Genomic DNA, 15951 nt, shown 5'->3' with positions numbered 1-15951 from the left:
GAACGACTCTCGACGCTCACCACCGGGCGCAATCCGCATCGCCAGCAGCCCGATTCACGACGACGAGCAAAACACTGCTGGGTATTATTCTAACAGAACCCGCAAACTCATCATCACGGCTCTTCTCGGGATCTCGCGGCCATCTGTTGTTCGCGGAATGACAGATGCAGCCACTCGCCGTCGACCTTCACTTTCATGTCCCTCACGCTGCGACGAGATGCGCTCAACAGTCGCCAGCATGACTTGAAGTGAGTCCGCATCAACACCACTCCGAACACTCACAATTCACGTGCAAATCAATCACAAAACACGTGAAGAAGCACACCCTGATGACTCTACAATTTATTCGATGGAAACGCGATGGGTTGCGTCCAAAAGCTGATGTCGTCGTCCAGACAGACTCGCCGGGCGCATCGGTCGCAAGCCGTCGCGCTGCGAGCCGTCACCAGGCTGATCGCGAAGAACAACAGCCTCAACGACCTCATCAACGCGCAATACGACGCCGAGAACTCACCTCCGGCTGACAGTGAAGATGCGACATGGCTGCAGTCGATAGATCTCGAGAGGTGAGTGCTTTTCATCACGTGTTAGATGAGGTGAAGTGGTCGCTCACGTGCTGCAGTGGTTACACCCTCAACGAGGCTTCCGTACCTTCGCCATCCATCGACACCTCCGATACCGCCGCAACTCACACAAAACCCAATAGAACCTCACCTCATCCTGTTGGAGGACCTGGAAATGCTCTGGATGCGCATGCGCTCGACCACCACCCCTCGGCGTCATCTCCTGCCGACCTGACCACCCCCGCTGATCTGTTACACCCCGATGGTGTATTGGGACAACCTCAAGTGCCCTCGGGAGATGTAGATCAAGATGGGCACCCTGCGGCACGAGCATCTGGAGAACCTGACGGCCCTTCCGTCGTACCAGACAAGATCGCACCGCCCGAACCAGACGAAGAAGCCACCTTTGACGATGCGACCAAAGAGCTACTTGACCTCGAGAGTCCTGAGCGACCTGCAAAGGTTGTGCGACTGCCAAGCGAGGACGAGCAAGAGGATGTGGAGCGAGAAGCCGGCCGACAGAGATCTGATGGTACAGATTCAAGCAAGGCATCCCGCGCACATCTCCAGGCACAAGAGGTAGCTTCATCACCTTCATCTACCGTCGGCGCATACTCTGCAGCCACACCGATGCCACCACAAGAGTCTCCAGATACCTCACCGGATTCAGAGCATGGTGAGCAGCTCGAAGTGCTGCCCCCGAAAGACTTGCGGCCTTCTCCGGAAGAGCGACGGCAGAAGGAAGAGCATGATCGCTTGCTTGAAGCACAGAAAGAGATTGCAAGGCAGCAGGCGCTGGGCGATGTGTCAGAGACACCGGATGATCAGCTGAAGTGGGAGGAACGTGAGGCTGCTGCGCGCCAGGCGGAAGAACAGGCTGCAAGGCAGGATGTTGGTGGTCCCGAGCCTGATTCGAATCGGATGGCCGAGCAGAGTGATGCTGAAAAGGTTGTGGACAGTGTGTTGAACGACAGGGCGTCAGACCGGCTTGAGACAGCTGGGTCTCGTCAAGAAGCGAACGAACATACTCAGCCCGTGCAGGAGGGCAGAGGCGTCAAGCGACCGGCTGTTGATGAAGATGACGACGATAACATCACTGTAACGCCACGGGCGAGGGCGCCGTTGACGATTGACACTTCACGACAGCCGCAGACAGCACCGACTGAGACTACATCTCAAGACATCGTGGCCGACATCAGAAGAACTTCCTCCGGAGTCTTGCACCATCGAACTGTCTCTGAGACTTTAGGTCAGACAACTTCGCAATCTGGACCGCCTCAACGAGATGTCGTGTTGTCGCCCGGGACAATATCACCGTCAGCGCTGCGCCATCCCCAGGACTCATCGACAGGAGCCCCGTCCATCAATGATCAGCGCCGACTATCCAAGCAGATTGGTTTGACGCGAACACCCAGCAACTCCATCTCAGCGCTTGAAGATCTCATGGCTCTTAAAGGTGCCTCTCAAGATCCAGAGCGCGACTACCTCGAACCACTCTTCCGCATACAGGCCCATGATACTCAAAGTGCTCGGACCACCTCTCTCAGCGAACTCATTCGCTCCGCCTCCAAAACCATCTCTACTGAGGACCAGGCCATGTCACTCGAAGAACGCCTCGACTACAAGATCTTACGGCGCATTTACCAGCTCCAAAATGCAAACAAGTGGTCTTTGCGGCAGATGGAACAAGCAAAGGAGCCCGAGCAACCAGAGACGCATCACGATCACATGATGACGGAGATGAAATGGATGCGGAAAGACTTCAAAGCGGAACGCAAGATGAAGGTCAGTGTCTGTGCATGGCTGGCAACACGGTGCGCCGAATGGGTTGCTGCCTCTGCGGAGGAGAGAAAGGCCATGCAAATCAAAGCCCGGCCGCCGAAAGAGCAATCGAAGAGGCCAGCCGACAGCGAGGAGCAAGTGCCAGACCTCGAACATTCTGGCGAGTCGGCTGGGGAGGAGGAAGCTGGGCCTCCAACACCAACTGCTCATTCTGCATTCCCGAGGACCCTCATCGTACCACCGGAGCTTTCCGGCATCGTCACCAACCTCCAGAAGGCTGGGAAGCTTCAAAAAGCGCTTCAAGCGCTGCCGACAACAGGATTCGAACACAACCCTCGACCAGTCGACAAACGAGCACTTGCGCCCGTCTCGAGGTTCGTCCAAGGCAAGGTTCTGCCGCAATCGCATGGTCCGAATCGGAAGCGCAGTCGGTATGAGTATGAGGACGACGATGCCGTTCTGAACAGCGACCAACCACTTGCGAAACGCCTCAAGGACGAGCAGGAGCTGCCACCGGAGGACCAAGAAAGCGCACTCTTCCATCCCGATAACAAGCACATTCGGGACCGCCTTCATGCCAACAATGCCTTCAGGCCGCCTTCAGAGTTTCCGATGCCGTCGATACCCTTCTATGAGTACCGTAGCGGTTCGCAGTGGATCTGGGAAGATGACCAGAGGCTAAAAAAGCTGGCCAAGGAGTATTCGTTCAACTGGTCGTTGATTGCTGATGAGCTGCAGCTGCCTGGTGTTGTGAAGAGCTCTGCTGAGCGTCGAACTCCTTGGGAATGTTTCGAGCGATGGGTGGAGCTGGAGCAACTCCCCACTGAGATGCGGAAGACCATGTACTTCAAGACGTGGTATGAGCGTCTCGAGAAGAGTCAGCAGGCCGCTGAAAGGCGTTACCAGGCCCATGTCGCTGCGATACAGGCACAGAACAACGGCCAAGCCAGCCATGTGCCACCGCGGAAGCGCACTGTCCCTAGCAGGGTGGAGAAGCGCAGAAATACGCGGTACTTATGGCTGGTGGATGCGATGCGGAAGGGTGCACGGAAAAGAGAACAGGCGCAGTATAAATCTGCTGAAGGTGTGCTCCCTCTTTTACTACTACGGAGAGAGTGGAAGGCTAACCAATCTCGCAGCAACCCGTGCAGCCACCCAGCGAAAGAACCAGGCTGACAACAATCAACCACGTGTCCCTACGCTGACTCCGCAGGAGTTCAGTAAGAAACGGCAGGAGCGCGATCTGCAAGAAGCAGAGCTTCGAAGGCAGCAGCAGCTGAAGGCCGTCGAGCAAGGCCATAGAATGATGCTCGCACGCCAGCAAGCGCATCAACAAGCTCAACAGCAGCAGCGCGGTGGTCAGAGTGGTGCGCCGAACCAACAGCGACCCGGTAGCTCCTCCATGCAGCAAGCACAGGCTCAAGCCAGTGGTCAGGGTCAGCCTCAACAGGCCGGCATGAATGGCCAAATGCCGCAACAAGGTCGCCAGCAACTTCCCATGGCTACCAGGAACGGCCATCTCGCCGTACCTCAGGTGGGCGCGCAGGGCATGCCGCAGGCTCAGATGCGCCCTAACGGTGTCATGCCGAGTGCGCACGACATGCAGCGCTACGCCCAAGCGAACGCTCAAGTGCGCAACGGCCAGTATGCCAATCAGCAATACCAAATGCAGAACCCGAACATGCAAAGTCCAGGCACCGGCGCAATGACGTCGCAGCAGCAGATGCAGTCGAATCAGGCCGTGCTCGCACACCTCCAGCAGATGAACGGCACCGCACCCCATGCACAAGGACACCAGCAGCACCCAAGTCACCAGCAACAACAGCAGATGTCCGCCTCTCCCTCCATGCCGCCACCTCCAACACCACATCAGCAGGGACAGCAAAGCCACCCTCAGAGTCTGTCTTCCGGCCACATGCCTCAGATCAACATCGCGAAGCAGCAACTCCGCCAGAAACACCCGCAGGCCACTGAGGAGCAGATCACCTCGCTTGCAACAGACATGCTGAGAGGCCAGACGCAAAGTACAAACCATGCGCGGCAGAGCGCCATGAATGCTGCTGCCGGCATAACTGGCAATGGCGTTGCTCCTCAAAGCCATGGCTCCAACGCAAACATGGCGGCCTACGCCCACAATCAGGCTGCGTACCAGAACAACTACGCCGGCGTCAACGGCATCTCCAACACAGCTGCGCAGCAAGGCGCCACACAAGGTCAAGGCCAAAACAAGGCAGACTACTCCCGCATGATGACGCAGGCGATGCATCGCCAACAGCAGAGCCCGACTGCCAGCCGCGCTTCGCTGCACAACACCGGTCCCGCTGTCGGAAGTCCGGGAGCGGGCATGCACGCAAGCCCGGCTCTCGCGCACGCAAGTCCAAGCATGACAGCCATGGGCGCACCAGGGAGTCCTTTCGCTCCGAACGGCCAGATGCCTTCAATGAACATGCAAGGTGGAGGGCAGGCAAGACCTCCCAGCCGGAGCGCCAGCGCCGGTGGCACACCTGGTGGTGGCCTGACACGTTTGGGCAGTTCAGGGAGCTTGACAGCGGGCATGCCCGGTGTCGTGGGAAGTCCAGGGCCGCAGGTCAGTGGGCATGCGATGCAGGGCCAGCAGGTTCAAGGGAGTCCGCAGGGAGTAGGGGTGCAGGGGCTTTGAGGGCGAGAGATGGATGAGAGCCTACGGTATGGTCAGAGAATCAGGTAGCGCGTAACACTACAATACATGTCCAAACGTGCTGCACCTTGCCTACTGTACCGCTCTGGAACATCGCAGTCGGTGTCCAAGTATGGAGAATGTGTGAGTCTAGAACTGTTCCCGCCGGGCCGTGTTGGGAAGGCAGCTTGCAATGATGACCAATTCATGGGATGATCTCAAACATTTGAACAACTCCACCACTTAAAGTCCAACGCAAACAACGACCATGTCGACACACGACACTATCTCTCCTTTCAAGCTCTCAATCACTCAGGCCGTTCTCGATGACTTACAACTACGCCTTCGGTTGACCCGCTGGCCGGACAAGGAGACAGTTACTGACTGGTCTCAGGGCGTGCCACTCGCAGCAATTCAAGAGCTTTGCGAGTACTGGCAGACCAAATACGACTGGCGAAGATGCGAAGAGCTACTCAACTCATATCCTCAGTTCACGACGACGATTGACGGCGTGGAGTTCTACTTCCTGCACATCCGATCAAAGCACGAAGGCGCTCTTCCTATGCTGGTCACACATGGCTGGCCCGGTTCAGTCCTGGAATTCAGACATGTGATTGACATGCTCGTCGACCCCAAAGCTCACGGCGGCTCTTCCAAGGATGCCTTTCATCTCGTCGTACCAGCACTTCCGGGCTACGCCTTCTCCAGCAAGCCAACGGAGACGGGATGGAATTACAAGCGCACTGCACGTGCATGGGCAGTGTTGATGGATCGATTAAGCTATGCAGACAGCGGATGGGTCGCTCAAGGCGGCGACTGGGGTTCTCACATAACCGCCAGCCTAGGTCATCAAGCACCAAAGGGCTTGAAGAGCGTTCACATGAACTCGGTCTACTTCGAGCCGGAAGTAATACTCTGTTTCCATGTCCTTCGGCAAAGTATACGCTAAAGTCGTTTGCAGAAAGAGGTTCAAATTCCAGCCCATGATAAGAAAGGCGAAGAACGAGCAGTGCATCTGGACCACCGTCGGGAGACCACAGGATATCGTGGATACTCCCTCCAGCAGTCAACGAGACCTCAGACCGTTGGGTACGGGCTTGCGGACTCGCCGGTCGGTCAGGCTAGCTGGATATACGAAAAGTTCAGAGACTGGTCCCATCATAACGGCGATGCAGAGAAAGTGTTCAGCAAAGACGAGATGCTGGACACGATTATGCTGTACTGGCTCTCGAACTCTGGAACTTCGTCCGCCCGTTCCTACTGGGAGAATCAGCCCAACACGACCGCGTGGAAGATTGACATACCGGTCGGCGTGAGCTGGTTCCCGGGCGATACGAGCTATGCGCCTAAGGAGTGGTGCGAACGGTATTCGAAAAACATTGTGCATTTGAGGGAGACGGAACGAGGCGGTCACTTTGCGGCGTGGGAGCAACCGGACCTCTTTGTTGCAGAGATCCGTGAGTGGAGGAGCAAGATAGAGTAATCGGATATCAAAGCATACATTACATCGCAGGCAAGAACCCTTCCACCTCCACATTCCAGCTTGAAGGGAAGTGAGAGCCCTCATGTCCATCCCACCCACTCGCCAACATTGCCACAGCCCACAACAAGCTCGCAGCGCCTGGCATGTACGGCGTCGGCACCCTTGCGCCTCCGACCTGATACCCAGCATCATCAAATTCGAACGTCGAGTCCAGCAACCAGTCCACCGCTCGGTCAACCTCACCCAATCTGGCCGCATTCATTGTCAGCAGAGGGAAGTCCCAGCCGTAACTATCTGTGAAGTTCCAAGTACTGTAAACGTGCTCAACAGTGTTCTGCATGATGGTTAAGTTGAAGTCTGGCTGGGGTGGCAGCCAACCGTAGATGCCGAGCATGCTTTGATGGTCTGTTGTGTAGGTCGTGTTGTGCCACATGTCATCTATGCCTTCGTAAATGACATAGGTCTCGTCAGCGACGGGGAGAGGCGCGAGGTTCTCTGCAACGTGGGTCCACTTCGCTGGCACAGGTTTGCCTTGCCGCTTTTGCCATTGCGAGGCGGTGTCGAGACCAAAGCGCCAGTATGCCAGCTCGAATGCTGCGTTGAAAGTTGCGTTGGGATCGGTGTTCTCACTGACTGGATATATTGGAGGCCCCAGGTCGTATACGCCAGTGCTCTCATTGCAGTAGGCGTAGTCTGCCATCCATGCAGCGGTTTCATACAACACTTCGTCCCACTTCTGGAGTGTAGCGTCGTTTGGAAAGGCACGCCACTCATATTCAGCGAACTGCATTGGATGTGGCTGCTGCCAGATGAGCAGGCTATTGATCTCTCCAGGTGCGCTTCTGCCTGTCGGATCGCTCATCTTGCCCCATCTCGCACCCTCGTAGCCTTGTCTCTTCGCCCGCTCAATGCTGGTAGGGAGGAAGCGCTCGTACACTCCTGGCATTGCTCGGTTTTGTAAACCCCATTGTCCCCATCGTCCCCAGTGACCGAGATGCCAGAGGAACATCTCTGCGTGAAATTTGCCATACCAGCCGTTGTTCACAAGGCCAGACTCTTGTGGTGGGTCGAAGCCCGCTTCATTGACCGCTTCCAGATACTGAGAGAGGATGACACGGCGTTGGAGCTCCATTGCGCTCGTGTTACCACTCTTTGTCATGTCTACGAAGGCTCCGGTCTCCCAGAAATCTTCCCAGTACGCCGCCGAAGCCGTTGTAATCTGCTCGAAGTCGGTATTGATGCGCGCACCTTGGCCTCCTGGGCTGTAAAAAGAAGCTTCTCGTGGAGATGGCGTGTCATGGTAGGAGACTGTGAGTGTGAGATGCTCATCACCATGCGGCTTCAGAACATAGCGATGACTGTGAGGTAGGGGTCCAGTCAATGACGCATCTTGATTCCAGTGAACAGTGGTATAATACGTCGTTGCATCCATTGTGTGCTCGATGCACGCTTGGTGATGGTCTCCAGACACCATCCGGGTGGTGTGATTAGCCGTTGCATTGTACAATCCCACAAACGGAGCTTCAAACTTGTTGAGATCGTTCATGTAAGGGTAGTCGAAGAAAACACCAAGATAACCATCTTGCAGCAAGGCGGAGCTGACTTCAACAGCTATGCTGCTCGTGGCTGGGTCGCCATACGTAGAGATCTGTACGTGCTCACCTCCCCATTTGAATGATGAGGTGATGGTGCCGCTGTACAAGTCGAGCTCCTGCTGTGTGGCGCTGACGTCCGACTCAGTGATGTTGTCGCCAAACCAGAGGCCAACCCTCCCAAGGTTGGCTCTATGCGGGTTGCTGATCATCCATTGACTGATGTCCGGTTTTGCAGGATTTGGCTGGAGGACAGGTCAGCGGCTGTCACGGTGCTGCGGAAGGGTTCAAAGGCTCTCAGAGCGCCCTTTGCAGTGGACTCGCGTCTCGGAGAACCCTTTGACCCATCGATTCCTACCTGCTCGTAGTTGACCAGCCTGCCATGGGTCCACCAGTCCAGGCCTACGAAATCCGCTGGCTCGGTTTGATTTGGTGCTGTTGGAAGCGAAGAGTTGTGCCAGCACCACGTCGAAAGAGTGTTGAAGGGCTGAAAGGTCTGTAGACCTGTAACGTCTGCGCCAAACGCAAAGTCGCCATTTCCGACTTGAAGAGGAGTGGAATCTGAGGAAGCAGTACGGTGTGGATTGAATTGCTGCACGATTTTCTGGCGATTGATCTTGGCGCATGCTTGACCTGCAAGCAGGAGGCTTGTCAGCGTTTCCAATTTCGATCGCATAGCTGCTCCTGCGCGAGTTATGAAGGTGGTCGCAATGTTTGGGTCTGTAGACTCTTTGTTAGATAACTACAGGTTGTTTAACCCCACACCGGACGATCGTGTTCGGCGGCAGTTATGCGGAGTTGTCAGATGCCATGCAACCATGCAACCATTCAGCCTGTTGGCGGCTGAAGCTTTCACTGAGCGGATCCCTGTACCCTTCTAAATACTGTCACCTGTGTAGCCAGCTAAATGCCAGCCCTGCAATCGGACTCAGGAAAGCAATGGCGACCAGCATCGCATTACTCTTGCCCTTCCTGAAACGCTCTTCATCGACCTTCATCAGAGTGCCTATAAAATCTGCCGCCACGTTTCTACTTGGAAACGGCGTAGGCGGGATGTTCTGGCTCAGAAAGGCGCAGAGCGGGGCCCTGCGATACGTTAGACGCCGTACACCATGACCATGTTGACCGAACGTACCAGCCTTCCTCCACCGACCGATTCAGATGGGGACGATCCCAGTCTTCGAGAACCTCCTTCAAACGTTTGTGATGGGCGGCGTAAGCTCTCTCCGCGTTTGCTTCAAAGTCACCATCGAACAAGAACTTCCCATGCAGCCAGTTCGTAAGAGCCACTCCCTAAAACAACTCCGGCTCAAACCAGCTCCAGAACCAATACTGCCACGAATTCATGATCGGTAGCACCGAAGCGCGGAAACTGGCTTTCCAGGCGTCTACGTTCGTACGTCTGTTCAACATCACCTTTGCTTTGGGGTAGGCTGCAATTATCTCTTCTGCGAACTGAAGGATTTCACCAATGTCAGCTTTTCTTCACTACTCTTGGTAAGAGTGGCGTCAAACCCACCCAGACGCTTGGGATGTTAGTCGTCGCCTCGCACTCTCCAAGCACACAATCGAAGTACTTGGTGCGCATGGTCTGTTCATCCGGCAGTCGATTCTGCGAGCGTAGAAGAGCAAGCTCATAGTACTGGACGCTTGAACCAATACCATTCAACCAGAACTTGCAGCCATGCGAGACGTCGTTGTAGCCCAAGGGGAGCAGCGCTTGGCCGAGAGACTCTGTTGCGTTGCGAGGGAGGCCAACACAGATGACCTTGAGATCCTTGGTCCTTGCCTGGCGTGGGTACGGTACAGGGTACAGCCGCTTCGCAATGGCAAAGGCTGGTGCAGAGGTGTAAAATGCCATCAGTCTTCCGTACTCTCGTTGGCATAGCAATAGGGTCCAGCTCTGGGTCGCCAGTGAGGGATGATTGCAACGAATTGCAACAGAATTCAGCAAACTCAGGACAGAGAGGACGAGTACTTACTGCACATACATATATGTATAGTACTTTACCTCAGCTCCGACCCACAGCGTGGGGGCGTAGAAATCACTTTCGTCTGCGCAGCTGAAACGCTTCGTGAAGTCGGAGATGCTGATCGCAGAGGAGGCTGATGGACAAGAGGTCGTTCCTCTAGACTGGCGGTGATGATGCTAGTTGGGTAATGACTTGCATAGCAGCACCTCACCATACTGAAGGGCAACATACTGATGCATCTGCCTAAGCGTCTCTTAGACCCGGGATGAATCTGGCGTCCATGTGCGGGGCCATAGAGCCGGCAGATTCTTCTACCACACCATTCTCGCGCTGCAAGACTCTCTGAGCCCGACATCTCGCGCGACCTGCTTTACCACGAGTTGCGGCTCAAGGTGCGGCCGTGATGACCATTGACGCTGTGCAACTGGAGGTACCGGGACAGGTGTTGTCACCGTACGTGGAATGGCTAGTAAAGTTTACGTTCACTTTCTTATCAACAGCTCTTTCTGGCGCAACGGGATTGAGACAGTAAATTGAAGAGGCTATGTCAGGATGCCCTGGGTTGCCCGTGGGAGTCTGCGCTTTCGACAAACTCTATTAAGGTAAGGAGAATTCCATCTACCCGGACTCCACATGGCTGGCACGATCCCCGCATTTTGGCCGCGCCACATGCGCGAACACTAGTCAGGTACCTTGCTCAATCAACGATCTTCGGTAAGGCTACGCGAAATTTGAGTCGATGCATGACCGTCCTCGGAAGCCTATACAGCTTTCCATCAATCATGAATGCAGGTACGCTGTTGAGCCGTGTGAGGCGTTCTGTCATCTCTAATCGGCGGGTCAATACGGATGCACGCGAGTAATTCCGCGATCCAGCCCCATTGGATTGCAACATGAATACGGCCAGTTGCCGCTGGCCCCTGGAAGAGTGGATAGTGTCAGCGCGAGCACTACATCTCAGCTTTCGACCGCTGGTGCGGCGCTTTTGCAACCGTCGTTGGTGCAGATGGTTGGTGAAATGTCCGGACACGCGCCTGGCAGTGCCGTGGTGTAAGTGATGCCATCCAAAATTTCACAAATATCGTTGCTGAATGGAAATCCCATACGTAGTGGGGCCACCCTGGCTACTACCATTCTCAGTGTATCCACGACTATCCTGCGAGTCTACACCAGATTAGCCCTTGTCGAAAAAGCTGGCAAAGATGACATATGCATATCACTTGCAGCGGTAGGACAAATATGGGCTTTCGCACAAGAGCGGCGCTAATGACACCGGCTATAGGCCCTTACGATCGCCCTCACAGTCACAATGTGCCAGCAGGGTAGGTAGCACACCACTCTCTCCGGTGCAATACCAAGTCTGACTTCCCCACGACAGTCAAACATGGCATGGGACGGCATGCGTCCACACTGTCCGACCATGAGAAGGTCCAGTCGCTAGTCTGGTTCTGGGCATCCATTTGGGTCTACTACTTCGCCCTCTGCCTGGCCAAGGTATCGATCTTGTTCCAGTACCTCCGCATCATTCCACGAAAGAGCTTCAGGAACGCATGCTACACCCTTATGTCGATCATAGTGGTGTACTCGGTCAGTACGGCGTTTGCCTCGATGTTCGCGTGCACGCCCATTGCAAGATTCTGGGACCAAAGTATTGACGGTACATGCTTAAATCGTACTGCTATCTGGTATTTCGAGCCGGCATACTTGGTCGTTGTGATCGTTTACTGATGGTCGCTGCGTTAGGTTCGCGAACACTAGTCTCAACATGGTCACGGACATCGCGACTGCAGTGCTACCACTTCCAATAATACGAAGCCTCAACATGCCTAAGAGGCAGAAATACGCCTTGATGGCTGTTTTTGCGCTTGGTGGTTTGTGAGTAATCCCTACTGCTCACACTCTTTCTACTGGGCTGCAACTAAAAACTTGTTAGCACGTGCCTCATCTCCATACTCCGGCTGCAATCACTGGTGGTCGTCTCGCGATCCGACGATATTAGCTGGGAAAACCCCCTCGCCGCCATCTGGAGCAGTACTGAGCTCAACGTGGGGATTATCTGTTCCTGCCTTCCGACTTTGAAAGGCTGCATCTCTCGGGTCTTCCCTCGGCTCTTTTCGTCGACAAACGCTGGCCCGTCCTCGGGTCGAGATGTGCAGCAAAGAGGAGACGAGGGTGGGTTTGGTGGGCGCAAAGGCATCACTTATATCCGCACCTACGACGTGCAGACTGGTGACGGCTCGAGCCACCAGATGCCGGAGCACATGGCTGGCTGGCGACCGGACGTGGGTCCGACCCGAGCGGGTGAGCATATTAGACCTGGGCGGCACAGCCCGCTTACGGAAGAAGTGGATGCTATTGAGCTGACATCTTCGCAATCCGTGTCGCAACTAGTCTGAAGCATTGACGGGGACCTACAGTACCTACCGTCTGCTAAGATAGCTTGTATTATAAAGGTTATTACTACGTTCCTGCCTTGTCTGCCGCATTGGTGGTGATAGATTGTTTAATAAAATGGATACTACTCGTGTTTCCGGATATATAAACCCCTCTACGAGAGAATATCAAAGCCTAAACACCTAAGATATAGTCCCTCCGAGGCGGATGCCGTAGAGTGCGTATTATAGAGCCTAGTATATGTATCTTTCTCGAGGTAAAGGTCCTTACCCGCCGACTTTCACGACAATGACGCTGGTTTCGACTGGGCTCACAGGTGCACCGCTGGTACCGCGGTCCGCAATCCCGCCACGATCTTCCAGATCTTACTCCGATTTCTCCGGGACATGCTTACCTTCTACTGTTCACACCCCGGTCCTGAGAAACCTCTGGATCAGTTGACTTCCTATGTCGCTGACTTCTACAAGACAGGCGAAGTCACAGTTCGCCTTGTACTGGCGTGCGAGATCTTTGTCGACATCTTCTTCGTCCTCCGAGACGGCATCACCTCACCTTTCGTCGCCCTTGACAAATTTGCAGATCAAACTTCCAGCTGGCTGAAACGAGACGATGTGCATGCAAAGGTCCTGGGATGCAACCTTGGCGACGAATACCACGCTACGGCGACGCAGCGCCTGAAACCCTTCGTGGAGCGCTCTGTGAAGCGAGATGTGGTTGCTGAGTTCAAATTGGAGTTCGGGAACTCCGAGAGAAGCCATGATTTGGCTCCATTCGCCTTGCTGAAGCACCACCCAATCCTGTGTGGCATGATGCTCTTCCACATCAGTCGCACCAGGTACCACCTTGGTACAAGCCTCTCGAGTGCTCGTGAATGCATGATGGCCGTGATGCACATGTACAATGCCGCCCTGCAGAAGGGACATCTCGTCAAGCAATGGCCTGATATCGAGACCATCATTGGCTTCTATGGTGCTCATCATGTCTTCGTGGGCGATCGGTCCGTTACCTCGCAAAGTCCGATTCAACGCCTGCAATTTGCTTTTCGGACGTCGCCAACAGCTATGCGGCAAAAGGTCCGCTCAATTCACCATCTCGCAATTGGTCGCGGAGTCCATGTCACTAGTATGAAGATGAAGCCCAGCCAGCGACGCCAGATGCACGAGAACACGCCGCTGCTGGCTGCTCTACCCAACGTTTACCACGAAAAAGGATGCTTGCGTCGCATGGAACAATCACTCAACCCTGGGCCGGACTTTCCGAGCACTAGTACGGGAGACAGGCAGAACGGAGGACAGCGACAGGACCGGAACCCTCTGACTCCTATGGATTTGCTGATTAGGATACGCAAAGGCGTGGAAGGCGAAGAATTCCAGCATCACTTCAACTTACTTGGAGGTCAACTACCACTGTGTCGAACTGCTCAAACGTTTCAAGGACATACTCGTGTCCATCCCAAGGAGCCCCTTCGCAAGCCACTTGAAGTCCAACAAAGACCTGTACTGCGTTGCGTACACTGTTCTGCTCTTCGAAGAGCCAGAGTTTACGCTCGTGGGCGACACAAGTGAGAAATTGGTGTCATTGCTGAAGATGGCTGCTACCCAGATGGAGACTGTTATCGACCGTGCCGGCAGCAAGGCCAACGACAGCGCACGAGCCTTGTGCCCTACGCATGTAGGAAGCGCTTCTCAGGTCGGGAGCCTTCCTTCATCTCCAGCTGCTTGACGGAGGTCAGGCCGAGAAGCATGCTATCAACGCAGAATGGTGGGTTTGGCCGCTTCGAGATGGCGTCAAGCGACAGCGTTCCTGTCCTTGCTTGCGACGGAGAGTTGGGAATGGTGCACAGATGCGACAAATTGGCAGTTCAAGTGAGAATTCGAGCTTAGCATTGTGCTGGCGGGTGCCTGGAATGGCGGAGCGGAGGTGCGGATGGTTGCTTGAAGTGGAGAGCGTCGATGGGGGTACAGCAGTTATCTCCGTAGGCAGTCCATCCTCTTGATATCGCTGCAATCGCTGCCTGCTTCATCTCCAGTTCGCATGATACTATATCGTAGCGGTGGAACCTGCAAAGACCAACCCATTTCAGACAGCGCAATAGCCGTAGAATAGCCGAAGATGAGGTGGATTTGCGAGGCGGGTGAGGCTTCCGCTCCTACCCTACCACACCATGACCTCTAAACCACCCCAGGCTGGGCAAGCCTTCTTCGACCGCATACCAAGCCAAAGCAATGCTGAAGCGGACAAATGCAGAGATCTATACGACGAATGGGCGAGCGCATACGATCAGGACCTTCAGCATGAGAGTCACGGCTACGTTGGACCTCAGGAAGCAGCCAGAGCTGTTGCGAAGCATGGCGTAAAAGATGGGCTGGCAGTGCTTGATGCGGGATGTGGTACAGGACTCTCCGGTGTAGCGGTGAAAGAGGTGGTGGGAGCAGACGTGGTTGTTGACGGAGTCGACCTGTCCACGGGAATGCTTGAAGTGGCTAGGAAGAAGAACGTCTACCGCAAGCTTGAGGCTGCAGACCTTTCCAAACCTCTCGGCATCGAGGATGGTGCGTATGGGGCTGTGGTGTGTGTCGGCACTCTCACGGAGGGTCACGTTGGACCGGTCCCAGCTCTGCGCGAATTCGCACGGGTTACGGCGAGTGGTGGTGTGATTGTCGCGACGATCAAGGAGAGTGTATGGAAGAATGAGGGCCATGATATGGAGGTCCAGCGGCTGGAAAGAGAAGGGGCTGTAAGGGTACAAAGTACTGCTTTGGCTCCTTATCGCGCGGCACAGGATGTCAAGGCGGTGTTACTTACAATGGTGAAGACGTAAGAAACTCGTTCGTTGCTCGAGAATGTCGCGAGTGTCACCGCCTTCCACACGCGGTCGAGCTTGTAGCTTAGAACAGGAGACTCTCCGAGTAGTTGAAGTAAGAGTAGGACAAGCGAGGGTGATATCGTAGCCGGAAGGGAGGAGATGTAGATCGCTCGTCTATCCGCCGATTTCGTAGCGCTAGGAGTCTATTAATAACACTCCTCGGTATTTTTAAGGGGTACTAAAAACTTTTTTTTCGCTAAATCGATAGAGAAAGTTAAACTATCGATCTCTTATTAAGAAACCTATCTAATCTAACTAAAAATAAGCTTAGAATTAAAGAAATTCGTTAATTTCGCTCTATATAAAGGGTAAGCCCTTAGATATAAGGCTTAGGCTAGGCCCGTACTACTACGGCGTCTACTTACTTTCCTTCGGACTTAGGCTAGAAGTTCTCTCTCTCTTTTATCGAACTTATTAAATACTAAACTATACTAAGCTCCTATATATATATTACTCTCCCGTAATATTAAGTTCGATTATTATAAATAACAAGAGACCTATAGGACTTACGCCGGATACCGAGCTAAATACCTCGGAGAATAGGAGTCCTAAGTAAGAATCGACGGAAGCTAAGATACGATATATTATCGAAGAGATATACGTACGCTAATAGTAGATAGAAGCTAAGCTAGCGAGTACTTA

The 15951-nt window shown here is 54.3% G+C and overlaps 7 protein-coding genes across 7 annotated transcripts; 5 read left to right on the top strand and 2 right to left on the bottom strand.

Moving 5' to 3' along the window:
* Window positions 1–195: 195 nt before the first annotated feature.
* eaf1 (RNA polymerase II transcription elongation factor SpEAF) lies at window positions 196–5004 on the top strand (the record flags this gene model as incomplete). The annotated part of the gene is made up of 4 exons (XM_064807331.1): window positions 196–248; window positions 396–566; window positions 623–3429; window positions 3485–5004. The coding sequence occupies 4 exons, from the start codon at window positions 196–198 to the stop codon at window positions 5002–5004; spliced, it is 4551 nt and encodes a 1516-aa protein (XP_064654345.1).
* A 265-nt stretch (window positions 5005–5269) lies between these two features.
* Window positions 5270–6484, top strand: LTR77_010107 (uncharacterized protein; the record flags this gene model as incomplete). The annotated part of the gene is made up of 2 exons (XM_064807330.1): window positions 5270–5908; window positions 5963–6484. The coding sequence occupies 2 exons, from the start codon at window positions 5270–5272 to the stop codon at window positions 6482–6484; spliced, it is 1161 nt and encodes a 386-aa protein (XP_064654344.1).
* Window positions 6485–6503: 19 nt separating this feature from the next.
* Window positions 6504–8752, bottom strand: LTR77_010106 (uncharacterized protein; the record flags this gene model as incomplete). Its single annotated transcript, XM_064807329.1, has 2 exons — window positions 6504–8321; window positions 8435–8752. 2 exons carry the CDS (start codon window positions 8750–8752, stop codon window positions 6504–6506), a joined length of 2136 nt encoding a protein of 711 aa, XP_064654343.1.
* A 211-nt stretch (window positions 8753–8963) lies between these two features.
* Window positions 8964–9937, bottom strand: LTR77_010105 (uncharacterized protein; the record flags this gene model as incomplete). The annotated part of the gene is made up of 3 exons (XM_064807328.1): window positions 8964–9162; window positions 9212–9369; window positions 9596–9937. The coding sequence occupies 3 exons, from the start codon at window positions 9935–9937 to the stop codon at window positions 8964–8966; spliced, it is 699 nt and encodes a 232-aa protein (XP_064654342.1).
* Window positions 9938–11871: 1934 nt separating this feature from the next.
* On the top strand, window positions 11872–12445 carry LTR77_010104 (uncharacterized protein; the record flags this gene model as incomplete). The annotated part of the gene is made up of 2 exons (XM_064807327.1): window positions 11872–11924; window positions 11983–12445. 2 exons carry the CDS (start codon window positions 11872–11874, stop codon window positions 12443–12445), a joined length of 516 nt encoding a protein of 171 aa, XP_064654341.1.
* A 384-nt stretch (window positions 12446–12829) lies between these two features.
* LTR77_010103 (uncharacterized protein) lies at window positions 12830–14165 on the top strand (the record flags this gene model as incomplete). Its single annotated transcript, XM_064807326.1, has 2 exons — window positions 12830–13709; window positions 13783–14165. 2 exons carry the CDS (start codon window positions 12830–12832, stop codon window positions 14163–14165), a joined length of 1263 nt encoding a protein of 420 aa, XP_064654340.1.
* Window positions 14166–14607: 442 nt separating this feature from the next.
* LTR77_010102 (uncharacterized protein) lies at window positions 14608–15264 on the top strand (the record flags this gene model as incomplete). The annotated part of the gene is made up of 1 exon (XM_064807325.1): window positions 14608–15264. One exon carries the CDS (start codon window positions 14608–14610, stop codon window positions 15262–15264), a length of 657 nt encoding a protein of 218 aa, XP_064654339.1.
* Between the last annotated feature and the right edge of the window lie 687 nt (window positions 15265–15951).

This window comes from Saxophila tyrrhenica (assembly GCF_035928015.1).
Source record: "Saxophila tyrrhenica strain CCFEE 5935 chromosome Unknown scaffold_21, whole genome shotgun sequence".
NCBI classification, from domain to species: Eukaryota; Fungi; Ascomycota; class Dothideomycetes; order Mycosphaerellales; family Extremaceae; genus Saxophila; species Saxophila tyrrhenica.
The sequence above is the reverse complement of the archived record's forward strand: the minus strand, read 5'-3'. Positions and strand labels throughout refer to the sequence as shown.